General features: G+C 39.5%; 1 protein-coding gene across 1 annotated transcript in view; it reads left to right on the top strand.

Moving 5' to 3' along the window:
- LOC106094928 (uncharacterized) overlaps window positions 1-14,378 on the top strand; it is a 43,218-nt gene extending 28,840 nt beyond the window's left edge. Inside the window, exons 10-15 of the mRNA XM_059369198.1 lie at window positions 7,566-7,757; window positions 7,836-8,030; window positions 8,166-8,437; window positions 8,547-8,701; window positions 13,817-14,069; window positions 14,295-14,378. Coding sequence (XP_059225181.1) covers window positions 7,566-7,757; window positions 7,836-8,030; window positions 8,166-8,437; window positions 8,547-8,701; window positions 13,817-14,069; window positions 14,295-14,378 — 1,151 coding nt within the window. The remainder of the gene's footprint in view (window positions 1-7,565; window positions 7,758-7,835; window positions 8,031-8,165; window positions 8,438-8,546; window positions 8,702-13,816; window positions 14,070-14,294) is intronic.
- Window positions 14,379-21,612: the final 7,234 nt, after the last annotated feature.

Raw genomic sequence — 21,612 nt, 5'->3', positions numbered from 1 at the left:
TGTGGGTTTTATGGGCCCAAGACCCTAAATCTGAGGATCGGTGTATATGGCAGCTACATCCAAATCTGGACCGATCTGAGCCAAATTAACGAAGGATATCGGAGGGCCTAACACAACTAACTATCCCAAATTTCAGCAAAGTCGGATAATAAATGTGGATTTTATGGGCCTGAGACCCTAAATCTGAGGATCGGTGTATATGACAGCTACTTCCAAATCTGGACCGATCTGAGCCAAATTGACGAAGGATGTCGGAGGGCCTAATGCAACTCACTGTCTTAAATTTCAGCAAAATCGGATAATAAATGTGGCTTTTATGGGCCTAAGACCCTTAATCTGAGGATCGGTGTATATGACAGCTATCCAAATCTGGACCGATCTGATCCAAATTAACAAAGAATGTCGGAGCTCTTAACACAGCTCACTGTCTTAAATTTCAGCAAAATCGGATAATAAAGGTGACTTTTATGGGCCCAAGACCCTTAATCGGAGGATCGGTCTATATGGCAGCTATATCCAAATCTGGACCGATCTGAGCCAAATTAAAGAAGGATGTCGGAGGGCCTAACACAACTCACTGTCCCAAATTTCAGCAAAGTCGGATAATAAATGTGGCTTATATGGGCCCAAGACCCTAAATCTGAGGATCGGTGTATATGACAGCTATATCCAAATCTGAACCGATCTGTGCCATATTGCAGAATAATGTCAAGGGGCATAACACAACTCACTGTCCCAAATTTCAGCAAAATTGGATAATAAATGTGGCTTCTATGGGCCCAAGACCCTAAATCTGAGGATCGGTGTATATGACAGCCATATCCAAATCTGGACCGATCTGAGCCAAATTAACGAAGGATGTCGGAGGGCTTAATACAACTCACTGTCTTAAATTTCAGCAAAATCGGATAATAAATGTGGCTTTTATGGGCCCAAGACCCTAAATCGGAGGATCGGTGTATATGGCAGCTATATCCAAACCTGGACCGATCTGAGCCAAATTAACGAGGGATGTCGGAGGGCCCAACACAACTCACTGTCTTAAATTTCAGCAAAATCGGATAATTAAATGTGGCTTTTATGGGCCTAAGACCCTAAATCGGCGGATCGGTCTATATGGGGGCTATATCAAGATATAGTCCGATAAAGCCCATCTTCGAACTTAAGCTGCTTATAGAAAACAAAGAATCTGTTCAAAATTTCAGCTCAATATCTCTATTTTTAAAATTTGTAGCGTGATTTCAACAGACAGACGGACAGACGGACGGACATGTCTAGATCGTCTTAGATTTTTACTCTGATCAAGAATATATATACTTTATAGGGTCGGAAATGGATATTTCGATGTGTTGCAAACGGAATGACAAAATGAATATACCCCCATCCTTCGGTGGTGGGTATAAAAATCAATTTGTGTTTGTTTGTATGTTTGTGTGTTCCTTATAGACTCCGAAACGGCTGAACCGATTTTCTTGAAATTTTCCCAGATGGTGCATAATGACCCCGTGGTCAATGACCCCTCCCCCTTACCCTAATTTTCAGAAACGCTAGATGTCGGAGATGGGTGGTGCGAAATTTTGTGTGCTCTCATATAGTACCCTAAAAATAAAAATTTGGTTTCCAAATTTTGGATGGGGTACCTAGGAGGGCTGCGCCATCCTAAAACCTACCAAACATATATTTAGACCAATCACGACAATATAGGACTGAAATGAAAGGTTTTTAGGATAAGAAAACGTATCTGATATCCAATTGTCGGATCAAGTGCTAGGGGGGCCACCCTAAGCCCCAAAACACCCCTAAATCGGACATATTTACCGACCATGGCAATATGGGACTCAAATGAAAGGTATTTGCGAGTTGAATTCGGATCTGATATCCAAATATGGGACCAAGTGTTTGGGGGTCCACACCTTCCCCCAAAAAACCCCCCCAAACAGGGCTTATTTACTGACCATGGTAATATGAGGCTTAAAAAAAAGGTATTTGAATGTAAAATACGAATCTGATATCCAAATATGGGACCAAGTGTTTGGGGGGCTGCCTCTCCCCAAATACCTCTCCCAAAGGGGACATATTTACGACCATAGCAATATGGGGCTCCAATGAAAGGTCTTTGGGAGTAAAGCACGAATATGATATCAATATTTTGAGAATAGTGTCTATGGGGCCACACCACCCCCAATACACCCCTAAATCGGACATATACCGATCATGGCAATATAGGACTCAAATGAAAGGTATTTGCGAGAAGAATACGAATCTGATATCCAAATGTGAGACCACGTTTCTGAGGGGTTGGACCCCTTCCCCAAAACACCCCCCAAACAGGACTTATTTACTGACCATGGGAATATGGGGCTTAAATAAAAGGTATTTGAGTGTAGAATTCGAATCTGATATCCAAATATGGGATATCATGGTTGAATTTACGACCATAGCAATATGGGGCTCAAATGAAAGTTCTTTGGGAGTAAAGCACGAATTTGATATCAATATTCGGGAAAAGTGTCTATGGGGCCACCCCACCCCCACAACACCACCCAAATAGTAAGTATTTGTTGACTATTGCAATATGGGGCTCAAATTAGAGGTATTTTAGAGTAGAACACGAATCCGACATATATTTTCAAGGGCAACTCACTCAGTGGCCCCCATCCCCCAAAACATTAGGGACCAAATTCTTATTCGACCGGGCCGGATAAGAATTGCGTCTTGTAGGGACTCAAGGAGCAAAATCGGGAGATCGGTTTATATGGGAGCTGTATCAAGCTATTCATCGATTCAGACCATATTAGACACGTATATTGAAGGTCATGAGAGAAGCCGTTGTACAAAATTTCAGCCATATTGATAGTTTTTTCATATATGGACATGATATTTGTATTCTGTGGTTCTCATGGCTATAATGGAGTAGAGAAGCACAATGCAGATCTTTTGTGGTGCAAAGAATTATTTGATATCTCTCTGACAAGGAACACATTTTGGATGGTACTGCGATAGTCTCAAACCTCATCGGAAAGTAGGCGTTGAGGGAAACAGGCTCAATGAACAAACCTTTTTGGATGGCTTGTGCATTGCTTTTTTCTGAGTGTCCAACAGCATGTTCTTCATCACTTTAATTTATCTTTGCCTTTATCTGCCATTTGAATTCCTTGTGGCTCTCAGCACAAATACCCATTTGTTGTGATAAACATCTGTGGCACTTTGCGTGCTTCACAAAATTTATCTAAGGTTTAAATAATTAACACCATGACAAAGTATGTGTAAAAGACACAAAACACACAAACACATGTGTGTGGACACATACAACTACCACGTAGCCTATTCTGTTGTTGTACAAATTGCAAATACCCAAGGATTTTGGGTTATGTATCATTTCAAATAAGCCACAAAAGCACATTGTTTGAGGATTTATTTATTTGTTAGTCGGTAGGAGTTTATGTCTATAGTTGAGAAAATAATAGTTTTTAATTACCAGGATTAAAAAGTAGAAAACGATCAAGAAGATGGTAATAATTCAAGTTGCATAAATAATTGATCCATTAAAGGGAAAGATAATAAATTTGGAGACTTTTCAAATATTTTTTATGGAAAATTTACAAATTGAATTGAAACTCCAGCATGGTTGGAGAAATTTTTAAAATTGCTGCAATGACAATGTGAGTGCTATTATTTCTCTATGTTTTAATTCGTAGGAAAGGAAATGGGCTTATAAATAAATCACAATAAACTTGAACTTTTCATATTTCTACAAAATTTGAGTTTAAAACACAAAACTGTACCTTAGGTTAGGTAAGCTTAGGTTGAAAAGAGAGTGCAAATATTAATCCGCCCCATGCGGATATGTCCCATGGACATACACCTAAGCCGGTAATCTGCTTGTTGTGCGCTCTAAAAACTATAAAGTAACCTTTAACAAGTAAAAAGGCCCGGTCGAACTTTGGATGCCCACCACCTCGGGTATATATCAAAATTCGCTTTCATCAAAATTGGTTGAAAATTTCATACATTATACCAAAGCAGTTTTATCAAAATATGTTCTAACTTGGACCGAATACTAATAAATACAGTAGCTATCTCTAAAAATACACCGATCTGAACCATATACGACACGGATGTCGAAAAGCCTAACATAAGTCCCTGAGTCAAATTTCAGTGAAATCGAATTATAAATGCGCCTTTTATGTGGGCAAGACTTTAAATCGAGATATCGTTCTACATGGCAGCTATATTCAAATCTGGACCAATCGGTGCCAAATTGATGAAGAATGTCGAAGGTCCTAACAAAACTCTCTGTCCCAAATTTTCGGCGAAATCGGACAATAAATGTGGAGTTAATGGGTCTAAGACCATAAATCGGAGGATCGGTCTATATGGCAGCTATATTAAAATCTGAACCGATCTGGCCCAAATTGTCGAAGGATGTCCAAAGGCCTAACATAACTCACTGTCCCTAATTTCATTTAAATTGGATAATAAATGTGAAGTTTATGGACCTGAGACCCTAAATCGGAGGATCGGTCTATATGGCAGCTATATAAAAATCTAGACCGATCTGGGCCAAATTGACGAAGGTTTTTGAGGGGCCACATTTGGGCGAAATCGGACAATAAATGCGCCTTTTATGGGACCAAAACCTTAAATCGGGTAATCGGTCTATATGGCAGCTATATCCAAATCTGAAGCGATCAAGGCCAAATTGAAAATATATGTCGAAGAGCCTAAGACAACTCACTATCTCAAATTTCAGCAAAATCTGATAATAAATGTGGCTTCTATGGGCCTAAGACCCTAAATCTGAGGATCGGTCCATATGGCAGCTATATCAAAAACTCTACCGATCTGGCCCGAATTGTCGAAGGATGTCCAAAGGCCTAGCATAACTCACTGACCCAAATTTCATTTAAATCGGATAATAAATGTGGAGTTTATGGGCCTAAGACCCTAAATCGGAGGATCGGTGTATATGGCAGCTATATCCCAATCTGAACCGATCTGTTCGATATTTCTGAAGTATGTCAAGGGGCTTAACCTAACTCACTGTCCCAATTTTCGGCAAAATCGGACAATAAATTCGCCTTTTATGGGCCCAAAACCTTAAATCTTGTAATCGGTCTATATGGCAGCTATATTCAAATCTGAACCGATCAAGGCCAAATTGAAAAAAATATGTCGAAGGATCTAAGACAACTCACCATCTCAAATTTCAGCAAAATCTGATAATAAATGTGGCTTCTATGGGCCTAAGACCCTAAATCTGAGGATCGGTCCATATGGCAGCTATATCAAAAACTCAACCGATCTGGGCTAAATTGACGAAGGATTTCCAAGGGCCTATCATATCTCATTGTCCCAAATTTCAGTTAAATCGTATAATAAATGTGGAGTTTATGGGCCTAAGACCCTAAATCGGAGGATCGGTGTATATGGCAGCTATATCCAAATCTGGACCGATCTGGGCCAAATTGACGAAGGTTGTTAAAGGGCCTAACACAACCTACTGTACTAAATTTCAGCAAAATCGAATAATAAATATGGCTTTTAAAAGCCTAAGACCCTAAATCGGAGGATCGGTCAATATGGCAGCTATATCAAAAACTCTACCGATCTGGGCTAAATTGACGAAGGATGTCCAAGGGCCTATCATATCTCACTGTCCCAAATTTCATCAAAATCGGATAATAAATGTGGAGTTTATGGGCCTAAGACCCTAAATCGGAGGATCGGTGTATATGGCAGCTATATTCATATCTGAACCGATTGACGAAGAATGTCGACTGGCCTAACACAACTCACTGTCCCAAATTTCAGCAAAATCTGACAAAAAGAGTGGCTTTTATGGGCCTAAGACCCTAAATCGGAGGATCGGTCTATATGGCAGCTATATCCAAATCTGGACCGATCTGAGCCAAATTGACGGAGAAAGTCAAAGGGCCTAAGACAACTCACTATCTCAAGTTTCAGCAAAATCGGATGAAAAGTGTGCCTTTTATGGGCCTAAGACCCTAAATCGGAGGATCGGTTTATATGGCAGCTATATCGAAATCTGGACCGATCTGAGCCAAACTGACCGAAGACTTAAGACAACTCACTATCTCAAATTTCAGCAAAACGGATAATAAATGTGGCTTTTATGGGCCTAAGACCCTAAATCGGAGGATCGGTCTATATGGCAGCTATATCCAAATCTGAACCGATCTGAGCCATATTGACGGAGAAAGTCGAAGGGCCTAACATAACTCACTGTCCCAAATTTCGGCGAAATCGGACAATAAATGCGGTTTTTATGGGCCTAAGACCCAAAATCGGAGGATCGATCAATATGGCAGCTATATCAAAAACTCTACCGATTTGGGCTAAATTAACGAGGTTGTTGAAGGGTCTAAGGCAATTCACTGTCCCAAATTTCAGCAAAATCGGATAAAAAGTGTACCTTTTATGGGCCCAAGACCCTAAATCGGAGGATTGGTCTATATATATCCAAATCTGGACTGATCTGAGCCAAATTGACGGAGAAAGTCGATGGGCCCAACACAAGGTTCTAAGACCCCAAATCGGAGGATCGGTCTATATGGTAGCTGTATCCAAATCTTAACCGATCTGTGTGATATTTCGCAAATATGTCAAGGGACTTAACCTAACTCCCTGTCCCAAATTTCGGCGAGATCGGACAGTAAATGCGCGTTTGATGAGCCTAAAACCTTAAATCGATAAATCGGTCTTTATGGCAGCTATATCCAAATCTGAATCGATCAAGGCCAAATTGAAAAAATATGTCGAAGGGTCTAAGACAACTCACCATCTTAAATTTCAGCAACATCGGAAAATAAATGTGGCTTCTATGGGCCTAAGACCCTAAATCGGATGATCGGTCTATATGGCAGCTATATGCAAATCTGGACCGATCTGGGCCAAATCGAAAGTCGAACGGCCCAACACAACCTTCTGTCCCAAATTACAGCAAAATCGGACAATAAATGTGACCAAATGAATATATATACATTTGACACGTATGTTGAAGGTCATGGGAGAAGCTGTTGTACAAAATTTCACCCAAATCAGATAATAATTGCGGCCTATAAAGGCTCAAGAAGTCAAGGCTTATATGACAGCTATATCAGGTTATGAACCGATTTGAACCATACTTGGCACAGTTGTTGGATATCATAACAAAACACGTCGTGCAAAATTTCATTCCAATCGGTTAAAATTTTCGCCCTCTAAATGCTCAAGAAGCGTGATTTCAATAGACAGACGGACGGACATGGCTAGATCGTCATAGATTTTTACGCTGATCAAGAATATACACACTTTATGTGGTCGAAAATGGATATTTCGGTGTGTTGCAAACGGATTAACAAAATGAATATGCCCCCATCCTTCGGTGGTGGGTATAAAAAAGTTGTACTTATTTTCAATTTTTTTGCTGTTTGGCCCACTGTGCGTCGTTGGAAGTGATACTTTTTAAAGGATCTAGTTATATATATACATATTTGTATTTACCGATCTATTTATTTACGGGAAAAATTTATCTTAAACATTTGGTTTTGTTTCTTTGTTAGTTTTGGTGATTGCCCAATGTTTTTGCTTGATGCCAGTTCGTGGTATACGCAGTCATTCTGCAAAAGGACTTAATTTTCGATGGCTTAGTTTTCGCACTGCCTACTGCCTGGTTTACATGCTGTCAACCATTGTGGATACACTGCTAACTTTGAACATGGTGAGATATAAGAAATTGGATGTGCGTAACATAGGTAAGTTGGCATAGGAGATACATAAGCCATGGTGTTGGGCAATGATTTCTAAAGAGCTCTGGTTTTCGTTCTTGTTAGAGCCCTTGGTTTTTCACATCACCATACTGTTTGCTTCCATTGGCTTCCTACGTTTGGCCTCCAAATGGCCCAAACTTATGAGAAGTTGGCAACAGGTGGAAAAACAATTGCCGGCCTTTCGCAGTTGGCAGGAGCGAGAGGAGCTGGCCAAAAGAATTAAGACAGTGACATTTGTGTTGATTACAGTATCGCTGAGTAAGTATTTTGTGAAAGGCTTTCTACTTTAATTAAAGCAGATTTTTGTAGCCAAATCAATGCATTGTGATCTTGAAGGCTTTGAGAAATTCACTCATTACCGTTTCTTCTTCTTTCTCCTCGTCTTCGCAACAGCGGAACATTTGCTAAGCACCATCTCAGCCATTCATTTTGCCAACTACTGTCCGGCCACCAAAGATCCCATTGAGTCATACTTTCTCAATGTGGTCAGTCAAATATTTTTCATTTTCGATTACTCACCCTGGCTGGCCTGGTTGGGCAAAATACAAAATGTCCTCATGACCTTCGGCTGGACTTATATGGATGTCTTTGTCTTAATTATTGGCATTGGCTTATCCTCCATGCTGAAAAGGGTGGGCCATCATTTGGAAAGCTACGTGGGTCAGGTGAGTGGGGTCATAATATCCATCGATATGTTGGTTCAGATATGGCTGGCAAAAATTCATTTAATTTGTTTCTCATGTGAAAATCAATTTTCGTTGCCTTTCGCTTTAGCCCATGCCCGAGTCACATTGGAGAGAGGCCAGGCGTCAGTATATGCTCATTTGTGATCTAATCGAGGAGGTGGATGAGGCTGTATCCGGCATTACCATGCTTTCGTTTGCCAATAATTTGTACTTTGTGTGCATCCAATGCCTGAAGAGCATTAAGTAAGTCTGAGAGTTATTCCATCTTGAAGGGGATTAAGGCGATGAGTAAAGACAACGATGAAGACTAATTTACTTAAGGTGTCAAACGTTGACGAAAATCCCCTGGCAAACTAATGAATTTCGCCTGGGGTTGTAGTGTTGCCGGTTTAAGAGATTTTCCAAAACAATTTCGAGGTGGTATTTTGGTGCTGCATATAGCGACTCTCTAATGTTGAGCAAAGCAGACCTTTTCATACCCTACACCACATTCCGTATGCTGACATAGCTGACGCAATTTAAATATGCTTTAATGTAAAACAAGTAAAAAGGCGTTAAGTTCGGCCGGGCCGAAATTTCGACAAACCACCTTTCATCCAAATCCGGTGAAAATTGCATACCTTACGCCCCACAGCAGTTATATCGAAATATGTTCCTATTTGGACCAAATAATAATAAGTACAAGTCATGATTCAATTGTGTATAACAAAATATTGGTCGTTTTAGTAGCTATATAAAAAAATAAACCGATCTGAACCATATACGACACGGATGCCGAAATGCCTAGCATAAGCCACTGTGTCAAAATTCAGTGAAATCGGATTATAAATGCGTTTTTTATGGGGCCAAGACTTTAAATCGAGATATCGGTCTACATGGCAGCTATATCCAAATTTGGACTGATTTTGGTCAAGTTGCAGAAAAATGTCGAAGAACCTAACACAACGCACCAAATTTCGGCGAAATCGGACAGTAAATGCGCCTTTAATGGCCACAAAACCCTAAATAGAGAAATCGGTCTATATGGCAGCTATATCCAAATCTGAACCGATCTGGGCCAAGTTCATGAATGATGTCGAATGGCCTAACGCAACTCACTGTTCCAAATTTCAGCAAAATTGGATAATAAATGTGGCTTTTATGAGCTTAAGACCCTAAATTGGAGGATCGGTCTATATGGCAGCTATATCCAAATCTGGACCCACCTGGGCCAAATTGACGAATGATGTGCGAAGGGCCTAACACAACTCACTGTCTTAAATTTCAGCAAAATCGGATAATAAATGTGGTTTTTATGGGCCTAAGACCCTAAATCGCAGGATCGGTCTATATGGCAGCTATATCCTAATGTGAACCGATCTGGGCCAAATTGACAAATGATAGTGAAACGCCTAAGACAACTCACTGTGTCAAATTTCAACAAAATCGGATAATAAATGTGGCTTTTATGGGCCTAAGACCCTAAATCGGCGGATCGGTCTATATGACAGCTATATCCAAATCTGAACCGATCTAACCCAAATTGATGAATGATGTTGAAGGACCTAACGCATTCACTGTCCCAAATTTCAGTCAAAATCGGATAACAAATGTGGCTTTTTTGGGCCTAAGACCCTAAATCGGCGGATGGGTCTATATGGGGGCTATATCAAGATATAGTCCGATATAGCCCATCTTCGAACTTAACCTGCTTATGGATAAAAGAGAATTTGTGAAAAGACAGACGGACGTACATGTCTAGATCGTCTTAAATTTTTACGCTGATCCAGAATATATACTTTATAGAGTCGGAAATGGATGTTTCTCTGTGTGGCGAACGGAATGACAAAATGAATAAACCCCCATCCTTCGGTGGTGGGTATAGTGAAGAATTTTGAAGGAGATTAACACCTTCTTTGAGGTTGGCACAATCCGAATCGTTTGGGTACAGTACGTTCTTAATCGGTCTATAATCTGATATAGCTCCCATATAAACCAATCTCCCGATTTGATTTCTTGCCCCAAATTTTTGTCCGATTAAGCTAAAATTTTACACACAGTGTTCTGATATGATCTTCAACACCTGTGCCAAGTTTGGTCCAAATCGGTCTATAACCTGATATAGCTTCGATATCCCGATTTGACTTTATGAGCCCTAAGAAGCCGCAATTTTCGTCCGATTTAGCTGAAACTTTGCACATAGTGTTGTGATATGATTTTTAACAACTGTGCTATGTACGGTCCAAATCGGTCCATAACCTGGTATAGCTCCCATATAAACCGATCTCCCGACTTGACTTCTTGAGCCGAAACAAGCAGCAATTTTTGTCTAATTAAGCTAAAAATTGACACGTAGTGTTCCATTATAACTTGCAGCAACTGTGCCATGTACGGTCCAAGTATGTCTATAACCTGATATAGCTCCCATATAAACCGATCTTCCGATTTGACTTCTTGAGCCCTTACAAGCATCAATTTTTGTCCGATTAAGCTAAAATTTGACACGTAGGGTTCTGATATGATTTTCAACAACTATGTCAAGTACGGTTCGAATCGGTCTTAAATCTGATATAGCTAGCATATAAACCGGCCTCCCGATTTGACTTCATTAGCCCTAACAAGCCGCAATTTTTGTCCGATTTGTCTGAAACTTTACATGTAATGTTCAGATATGATTCTCAACAACTGTGCTATGTACGGCCCGAATCGGTCTATAACCTGATTTAGCTCCCATATAAACCAATCTCCAAATTTTACTTCTTGAACCCTTACAAGCCGCAATTTTTGCCCGATTTGGCCAATAAGTGTGCCATGTTTGGTTCAAATTAGTCTTTAACTTAGTATAGCTCCCATATAAACAAATCCCCCGATTTGACATCTTAAGCCCCTGGATGCCGCAATTTCCGTCCGATTACGCAAAAGTTATGTACATTGTGGTCTGTTATGACTTTCAAGAACTGTGCCAAGGTCGGCCCAAATCGGTCTATAATCAGGTATAGCTCCCATGTAAAGCGGTCTCTCTATATCCTTGTTCGATTCCTGGAAGCTTTAGTTTTTGCTGGTTTGACAGAAGTTTGGCCAAATCGGCTAATGTTTCTTATACCCTGCACCACCACTGTGGTACAGGGTATTATAGATTTGTGCACTTTGCTGCAACGCTAAGGAGGAGAAGAGCTAGACCCATTGATAAGTATACCAATCGACTCAGAATCACTTTCTGATGCGAGTTATCCATGGCAGTCTGTGAGTCCATGTATTCTTGTAATCAAAGTGCAGGTCGTATTTGTTGTCCGATTGTCACGAATTCTTGCACATGTCACTTTTTTGGCCCGAGGACAAACGCTATTGATTTGGAAAAAATCTGTTCAGATTTAGCTATAGCTCCCATATATATCTTTCGTCCGATATGGCCGTTTAAGGCTGTAGAAGCCACAATTTTTTACCGATCTTTATAAAATGTGACACTGGGTATTTTATTTGAGATCTACATATGTGTGCAAAATTTCATAAAAATCAGTTCAGATTTAGATATAGCTCCCATATATATCTTTCATACGATATGGCCTTTAATGGCTGTAGAAGCCACAATTTTGGTCCGATCTTTAACAAATTTAGTGTGGAGTCATTTTTGTGAAGTCTCAATGTATGTGCATAATTTCATAATAATCGGTTCAGATTTAGATATAGCTCCCTTGTATATCTTTCATCCGATATGGCCGTTTAAGGCTGTAGAAGCCTCAATTTTCTATCGATCTTTACAAAATGTGGCACTGGGTGTTTTATTTGAGGTCTACATAAGTGTGGAAAATTTCATAAAAATCGGTCCAGATTTAGATATGGCTCCCATATATATCTTTCATCCGATATGGCCTTTAAAGGCTGTAAAGACCACAATTTTGGTCCGATCTTTACCAAATTTGGTGTGGAATCATTCTTGTGAAGTCTCAATGTATGTGCATAATTTCATAATAATCGGTTCAGATTTAGATATAGCTCCCATATATATCTTTCATGCTTATGGCTGTAAAAGCCACAGTTTTAGTCCGATCTTTAAAATATTTTGCATGATGTGCTTTATTTGACGTCCTAATATGTGTGGAAAATTTCATGAAAATCGGTCCAGATTTAGATATTGCTCCCATATATATCGTTCATCCGATATGGCCTTTTAAGGCTGTAGAGACCACAATTTTGGTCCGATCTTTACCAAATTTGGTGTGGAGTCATTTTTGTGAAGTCTCAATGTATGTACAAAATTTCATAATAATCGGTTCAGATTTACATATAGCTCCCATATATATCTTTCATCCGATATGCCTGTTTAAGGCTGTAGAAGCCACAATTTTTTACCGATCTTTACAAAATTTGGCATTGGGTATTTCATTTGAGGTCTTCATATGTGTGGAAAATTTTATAAAAGTCGGTTCAGATTTAGATATAGCTCCCATATATATCTTTCATCCGACATGGACTTTATGGCTGTAAAAGCCATAGTTTTAGTCCGATCTTTAAAATATTTTGCATGATGTGCTTGACGTCCTAATATGTGTGGAAAATTTCATGAAAATCGGTCCAGATTTAGATATAGCTCCCATATATATCGTTCATCCGATATGGCTTTTTAAGGCTGTAGAGACCACAATTTTCACCCGATTTTACATGACGTTCCTATGCGTGCGCAAAATTTCATTAAAATCAGTCCTAATTTAGATGTAGCTCCAATGTGCATATTTCATCCGATATGGACTTTTATGGCAGTAAAAACCACAATTTTGGTTACATCTTAATGACGTCAATCTCTATTTGACGTCCCAGTATGTGTCATTGAAATTGGCACAAGTTTCGCTATAACTCCCATATAATCTTTTATTCGATATGGCCTTTTAAAGATTTGGAAATCCAAATCTTTTGTCCTATGGTAGGAAAATCGTACAAAGTTCTAAATTCCTATTTCAATTGGTATCCAAATTAAAGTCTGACTAGATTTCTAGATCTACATATAAGAAGTACTGCATGCACTAGGTGGTGTAGGGTATTGTTGGATTGCCCAAAAAGTAATTGCGGATTTTTCATATAGTCGGCGTTGACAAATTTTTTCACAGCTTGTGACTCTGTAATTGCATTCTTTCTTCTGTCAGTTATCAGATGTTACTTTTAGCTTGCTTTAGTAAAAAAGTGTAAAAAAAGTATATTTGATTAAAGTTCATTCCAAGTTTTATTAAAAATGCATTTACTTTCTTTTAAAAAATCCGCAATTACTTTTTGGGCAACCCAATATATAGTGGGCACCGCCCGACCTTTGCCTTTCCTTACTGGTTTTTAATTAAAACCGTTTATATGTTTTTTTTCTCCCTTTCCCTCTTCTCTCTTCTTTTGTAGCACAATGCCTTCCGTTGCCCATGCCATATACTTTTATTTCTCTTTGCTGTTTTTGCTGGCCCGAACTTTGACCGTTTGTCTCTATCTGGCCGAGGTTAATGATAGATCTCGTACACCTCTAAACATTCTAAAACAGGTGCCCGATAAAGCCTACAACCTGGAAGTAGAACGTTTCACCTTGGAAATAAGCTCCATGACGGTGGCCATGACTGGCATGCAATATTTCGATATAACCCGGAAATTGGTGTTAACGGTGAGTTTATCCAAATTCATGCGGCCGTTTGCCATATGCCCAAAGCACCACATAAAACACTTACATAATCATAATAGACTTATCATCGAGATGGTTGACCATAATTTTTGGCCTTACCAACCAAAAAACATGTGAAAACACCCAAGAAATAACAATTAAAATGTTTGCTGTTTCTTGCCAAGTGGTATAACCCAAGCCCATGGTGGCTGCTCTTCACCCATTTAGGTAGCTGGAACAATTGTCACTTATGAACTGGTTTTGATACAGTTTCATGAGGACCAGAAACTGTGGAACTGTGACAACGATTAGCTGGAGGCCGGCTACATTTCTACAGCAACGAGCCAAGCAGACTAATTGCGCATGCGTGGCATATAACCATTGAACATGGATACATGCGAGAGTACATCAATGCTGGCTTTGGCATCATCATCATTGATTTATTTCAGATATTAAGAGTTAATTGAAATCGTGTTTTCTGTCATTTATTGTTTGTGCTATGTTTTTGTTGCTGTCGTTCAATGTTGTCCATTTTCTTATATGAACAAAAAGGAAATAAAAATGCGTTAAAAATGCATGTTTGACATATTTGTTATAGTTTTCTTTTTATTTGGCCACATTCAGTCTGCTGTTGTGTGTGATAGCGCATATGTCGGAAGAGCGCATATGTCTGAGGCAATCACTTCCTTTGACCATAAATCAAAAGCGAAGGCTTAACTCTGAACAATGCACTCCTTCCCATTGACAATGGTAAGAAACATTGGTATTAACACCAACTCATTTCAAAGGAGTTGTGCTTACACGGTGGCTAAAAAGCCAACAATGAAATGCTTCGTGGATTCCTTGAATGAATCTGTAACATTTTACCTTTAGCAATGGAGCTTTTCCATTATCAAATTGGGTAAACATTGGGCCATCGAATGAATGGCTGCAAAGCAAACTTCAACATCTACTTCAACTCTTTGCGATGTTGTTTGTGGGTTCATTATGCGTGCCACTTGCGTGTAACCTGTTCCACGAAAGTCCATCGTTGTTGATGTATGCTTTGGCATTGTTCACATGGTCATGGCTCCAATTGATCCTAGTGTCCGCAGGCAGTTAATCAGCGTCTTTGTAGTCAATAACAGCAAACATCATTGACATCGTTATATGCCTCATTGGCTGACTGACTTTTGGATGAGAAAGCCTTCTGAGTATCCGTCTTCCCCATTGCTCCAGTTAAATTCAATGACAATTGTTCGCTGTGGTGGCCCGAGGGTGATTGTTGTTGTATACGAGGAGAGAAGTATGGCAGTTGCAATACTCCTTGGTTACATCTTTTGTTGCATCAGCACTTGGATGTGACCATAATGCCGTAACAGTAATGATAGTTGTGTTTGCGATTTTTCGTAATTGAATAAATCGAAGCATTCCGTTGCCATTTCCGCTTCTCTAGGGAAATTGGAAAATCTCAATACACACACTTGATATAACTACAAAGGATTTTCCTGTGAATTGCAGCTAAGGTCTTATAATTGGCAAAAGGTTGAAAGCATAAAGGATTCAGTCATGGTAATGGAAGTAAAATCGGGAGATCAGTTTATACGGGAGCTGTAACAGGCTATAGACCAATTAAGAAGATATTTCACAGGTTGAAGGTTAGAAAAGCAGCCAAATTTCAGCCAAATTGGATAAGAATTGCGCCCTCTAGTGCCTTAGGAAGACAAGATCCCAGATCGGCTTATATGGCTGCTATATCATGTTATATGCCGATTTGAACCATACTCAACACAGCTATTGGAAATTAAAAAAAAAACACCTCATGCAAAAATTCACCCAAATCGGATATGAATTGCGCCCTCTAGCGGCTAAAAAATTCAAGATCCCAGATCAGTTTATATGGTAGCTATATCAGGTTCTTCACCGATTTAAACCATATTTAGCACAGTTTCTGGAAGTCATAACAAATCACGTCATGCAAAATTTCAGCCATATCGGTTAAGAAAAGCGCCCTCTAGTGGCTCAGGAGTCAAGATCCAAGATCGGTTTATATGGCAGCTATATCGGGTTGTCGACCGATTTAAATCATATTTAGCACAGTTATTGGAAATCATTACAAAACACATCATGCAAAATTTCAGCCAAATCGGATAAGAATCGCGCCCTCTAGTGGCTCGGGAGTCAAGATCCCAGGTCGGTTTATATGGCATATATTTCAAAACATGGACCGATATGGCCCATTTACCTTCCCACGTAAATGGGATTTCCATCGAGCTGTTGTCACAGAGCACGAATTTTGATAAAGAATTTCAGTGATTTGCAGTCGTTGCTTATTTATGCGTTTAGCTATGTTGAAATGGCAGAATATGCCGAATCCTTTTCAACCATGGGGTCAAGTGTGTAGGGGACCACATTTCCTCAAAAAGCCTTAATGGCATAATGGCAGGTATAAATCTGACAACAATATTATGAATTGAGTGGATTTGGAAATTTTTTGAACGGCTCTCAAACGTCACAGACAGCAATACCAAGCAAACATTAAGGCCGATGGGGCAATATGGTAGTCAAATGGTAGTAGAATACGAATTTGACATTCAAATTTATGGCGAACCACAAATGCATGAAGCCAATCTTGGCCAAAATTTTAACAAAAATATTTAAAATTCGTATATCTTCGATCTTCGGAGATATTGTAGACATAAAGAGGATTTTTATACCCTCCACCATAGGATGGGGGTATACTAACTTCGTCATTCTGTTTGCAACACCTCGAAATATGCGTCTAAGACCTCATAAAATGTATATATTCTTGATCGTCGTGACATTTTAAGTCGTTCTTTACTTTAGCCAAGATCGGTCCAGATTTGGATATAGATGCCATATAGACCGATCTCTCGACATAAGGTCTTGTGTCCATAAAAGGCACATTTATTATCCGATTTTGCTGAAATTTGGGACAGTGAGTTGTGTTAGGCCCTTCGACCCTCTTCTTCAATTTGGCCTTGATCGGTTCAGATTTGGATATAGCTACCATATAGACCGATCCTCCGATTTAGGCCGATCTCTCGACATAAGGTCTTGTGTCCATAAAAGGCACATTTATTATCCGATTTTGCTGAAATTTGGGACAGTGAGTTGTGTTAGGCCCTTCGACCCTCTTCTTCAATTTGGCCTTGATCGGTTCAGATTTGGATATAGCTACCATATAGACCGATCCTCCGATTTAGGGTCTTAGGCCCATAAAAGCCACATTTATTATCTGATTTTGCTGAAATTTAAGACAGTGAGTTGTGCTAGGACCTACGGTATCCTTTATTAATTTGGCCCATATCGGTTCAGATTTGGATATAGCTGTCCTATAGACTGATCCTCCGATTTAGGGTCTTAGGCCCATAAAAGCCACATTTATTATCCGATTTTGCTGAAATTTGGACAGTGAGTTATGTTAGGCCTTTCGACATCCTTCTTCAATTTGGCCCCGACCGGTCCAGATTTGGATATAGCTGCCATATAGACCGATTGCTCGATTTAAGGTTTTGGGCCCATAAAATTCACATTTATCATCTGATTTTACTGAAATTTGAGATAGTGAGTTGTTTTAGGCCCTTTGACATCTGTCTTCAATTTGGCCTTGATCGGTTCAGATTTGGATATAGCTGCCATATAGACCGATCCTCCGATTTAGGGTCTTAGGCCCAAAAAAAAACCATATTTATTATCCGATTTTGATGAAATTTAGGACAGTGAGTTGTGTTAGGCCCTTCGACATCTTTTATCAATTTGGCTTTGATCGGTTCAGATTTGGATATAGCTGCCATATAGACCGATTCTCCGATTTGGGGTCTTAGGCCCATAAGAGCCACATTTATTATCCGATTTTGATGAAATTTCGGATAGTGAGTTGTGTTAGGCCCTTCGACATCCTCCGTCAATTTGGCTTAGATCGGTTCAGATTTGGATATAGCTGCCATATAGACCGAACCTCCGATTTAGGGTCTTAGGCCCATAAAAGCCACATTTATTATCCGATTTTGCTGAAATTTGGGACAGTGAGTTGTGTTAGGCCCTTCGACATCCTTCGTCAATTTGGACTAGATCGGTCCAGATTTGGATATAGCTGCTATATAGACCGATCCTCCAATGTAGGGTCTTAGGCCTATAAGAGCCACATTTATTACCCGATTTTGCTGAAATTTGGGACAGTGAGTTGTCTTAGGCCCTTCAATATCATTTGTCAATTTGGCCCAGATCGGATCACATTAGGATATAGCTGCCATATAGACCGATCCTCCGGTTAAGGGTCTTAGGCCCACAAAAGCCACATTTATTATCCGATCTTGATGAAATTCGGGACAGTGAATTATGTAAGGGCCATCGACATCCTTCGTTAATTTGGCTCAGATCGGTCCAGATTTGGATATATCTGCCATATAGATCGATCCTCCGATTTATGGTGTAAGGCCCATAAAAGCCACATTCATTATCCGATTTTGCTGAAATTTGGGACAGTGAGTTGTGTTAGGCCTTTTGACATATTTCTTGAATTTGGTCCAGATCGGTTCAGATTTGGATATAGCTGCCATATAGACCGATTTCTTGATTTATTGTTTTGGGCCCATAAAATGCTCATTTATTGTCCGATGTCGCCGAAATTTGGGACAGTGAGTTAAGTTAAGCCCCTTGACATACTTCTGCAATATCGCACAGATCGGTCCAGATTTGGATATAGCTGCCAAATAGACCGATATCTAGGTTTTAGGTTTTGGGGCCATAAAAGACGCATTTATTGTCCGATGTCGCTGAAATTTGACACAGTGAGTTTGGTTAGGCTCTTCGACATATACCTGTAATTTGGCCCAGATCGGTTCAGATTTGGATATAGCTGCCATATAAACCGATCTCTTGATTTAAGGTCTTGGGGCCATAAAAGCCACATTTATTATCCGATTTTCATGAAATTTGGGACAATGAGTTGCGTTGGGGCCTTCGACATCCCTCGTCAATTTGGGCCAGATCGGTCCATATTTGGATATAGCTGCCATATAGACCGATCTCTTAATTTAAGGCTTTGGGCCTTTGAAAGACAAATTTATAATCCGATTTCGCTCAAATTTGACACAGTGACTTATATTAGGCTTTTCGACATCCGTGTCGTATATGGTTCATATCGGTCTATATTTGGATATATTGGGTTGCCCAAAAAGTAATTGCGGATTTTTTAAAAGTAAGTAAATGCATTTCTAATAAAACTTAGAATGAACTTTAATCAAATAAATTTTTTTACACCTTTTTTCTAAAGCAAGCTAAAAGTAACAGCTGATAACTGACAAAAGAAAGAATGCAATTACAGAGTCACAAGCTGTGAATAAATTGTCAACGCCGACTACATGAAAAATCCGGAATTTCTTTTTGGGCAACCCAATATACTATCGTCGTCATACAGCTCGTGGTTCATACGTCGCCTATATTCTCCTGGCGAACCCTCCACCGTTATTTATTCCCAACGAAAAACAACACCCAAAATCAAAAGTGGACCGATAGGGACAATATGGGTATCAAATATAAAGTATGCGGGAGTAGGTAACGAATCTGGCATACAAATTCATGTAGAAGTATGGGGGGTCACCCCCACAAAAACGGCAAATGCAAATTTTGCCCATGAACATTCCACTAAGGAACAGGGGCAAACTTCTCACATATCAATGAGTGCAGTCCGATTCAAGTTTTAGCTCAATGATAAGGGGCCTGCCAGTGCCACACTTCTTTGGAGAGATGTTTTACATGGCACAGTGCCTCACAAATGTTGCCAGCATTAAGAGGGGAACACCACCGCTGGAAATTTTTTCCGATGGTCTCGCCAGGATTCGAACCCAAGCGTTCAGCGTCATAGGCGGACATGTGTTGGTCTTGTACTTATCAGACCACTCAATATCCGTGTCGAATTTGGTCCATATTTCAATAAAGCTGCTATGGTGGCATTAATTATGTATTTTTCACCGGATTATAACTAAAGGTGTTTTACATATATACCCGAGGAGGTGGGTATCCAAAGTTCGGCCCGGCCGAACTTAACGCCTTTTTACTTGTTTTTGCCTGATTTGGTAAAAATTTGGTAAGGGCATCATTTAAGCTCTTCAACTCAATTTAGTTTGTGTAAATTTTTTGCAGGATCCATGGTGGTGGGTTTCAAAGATTCGGCCCGGCCGATCTTATCAGGTTTTTACTTGTTTCCAATTATTCTTGAACAAAGATTAGTTTCCTCAACATTTGTTGAAGACTTCTATACACATTTCGTTTGGTGATAACTCTTTCACAGATATCGGTCTTTCTAAAATATGAAGTAAACCACAAAACGGCACAAAAAAGTATGAGTGTTACAACACTCTTCTGTTTCTTCTATTGGTTTCTATCGATTTGTGATATAACTTTTACTTGACCATATAATTAATTACTCATTGGTTTTTATGCATATCAAATGTAACAAAAGGAGAAATTTCAATTACGCAACATTTCTTCTCCCACAATTAAGGAATTTGGAATTTCTCGACGTGTTACTCAGCGCATAAATAAATGGTGCAAAAATAGCACAAATAAAGAAAATGGATCTGGTGCAGGGCGACATTTCTTGGCCAAAAATATTGAAACAACACACCATTCATGTGTTATCGATCACAATGCAAAGAAACAACTTGCTGATGTGCATAAAAGGAAATCCATCTTTAGCAGCTAGCCACTCAATCAATATCAATGGGATATATGTGTGTTATGGAGTAAAGTTTTGGTCAGCTATAGGCAGAGAGTCAATTTTTTTTTTATTTTCGCATTATGTGACATAGGGAAGAAAGTTTCCTTCAATCATACACCATATATGCGTTATGGGCAATTCATGGAAAATGTAGCTGTGGAAAATAACATATGAGTTATGTCAAAAGTATAGGTTTGGAGATATACTAACTTCATCATTGATGTTCTCGCCAGGATGCTAACCTCACTGATATATGCGAAGTTTACTCCTGTTCTTTAATGGAATGGTCATATGCACTTGCAAAGACATGACCATGTCTCGCATATCTCCACATCCGTATAACGGGGATAAGTTCAGTCAACCTTCCCGGCACTCATTAATTGACCTATATCCATCCAACGGGTGACTCACATTGTAGAGCATAGACCATGGTCTGCGGGATCCGGTACACTTAGAGTAGACATCGCCTGTACCGAGAGCTGGTCCCAACTCAGTTGACTGTGTTGCGCCGTTATCTTCGCCGTCTTTGTCGTTGCATGTCCTATATAGTCCTCATAGCTTTATATGCAGTCAGATCTTAAGGTTGACTTTGTAAATGACAAAATTGTAATCTATGGCAAATTGTAATAAATTTTGGCCAAGACACTATGGGCTTAGTATCAAAATAGAGCTTTCGGTTTAACGAAAAAACTCCCATTTTTGTTGCCAAAAGCCGGAAACTTGATTTTGATTTGAGACCCATGGTTTTTCGGCCATATCGTCTTCGAATTTTGACAATGTCTTTAGCAAATCCTATTACAAACATTCCATCTCACATAACAA

This window comes from Stomoxys calcitrans, chromosome 1, assembly GCF_963082655.1.
Source record: "Stomoxys calcitrans chromosome 1, idStoCalc2.1, whole genome shotgun sequence".
In the NCBI taxonomy this organism is placed as follows: Eukaryota; Metazoa; Arthropoda; class Insecta; order Diptera; family Muscidae; genus Stomoxys; species Stomoxys calcitrans.
This window is presented reverse-complemented; position numbering and strand designations above follow the sequence as displayed.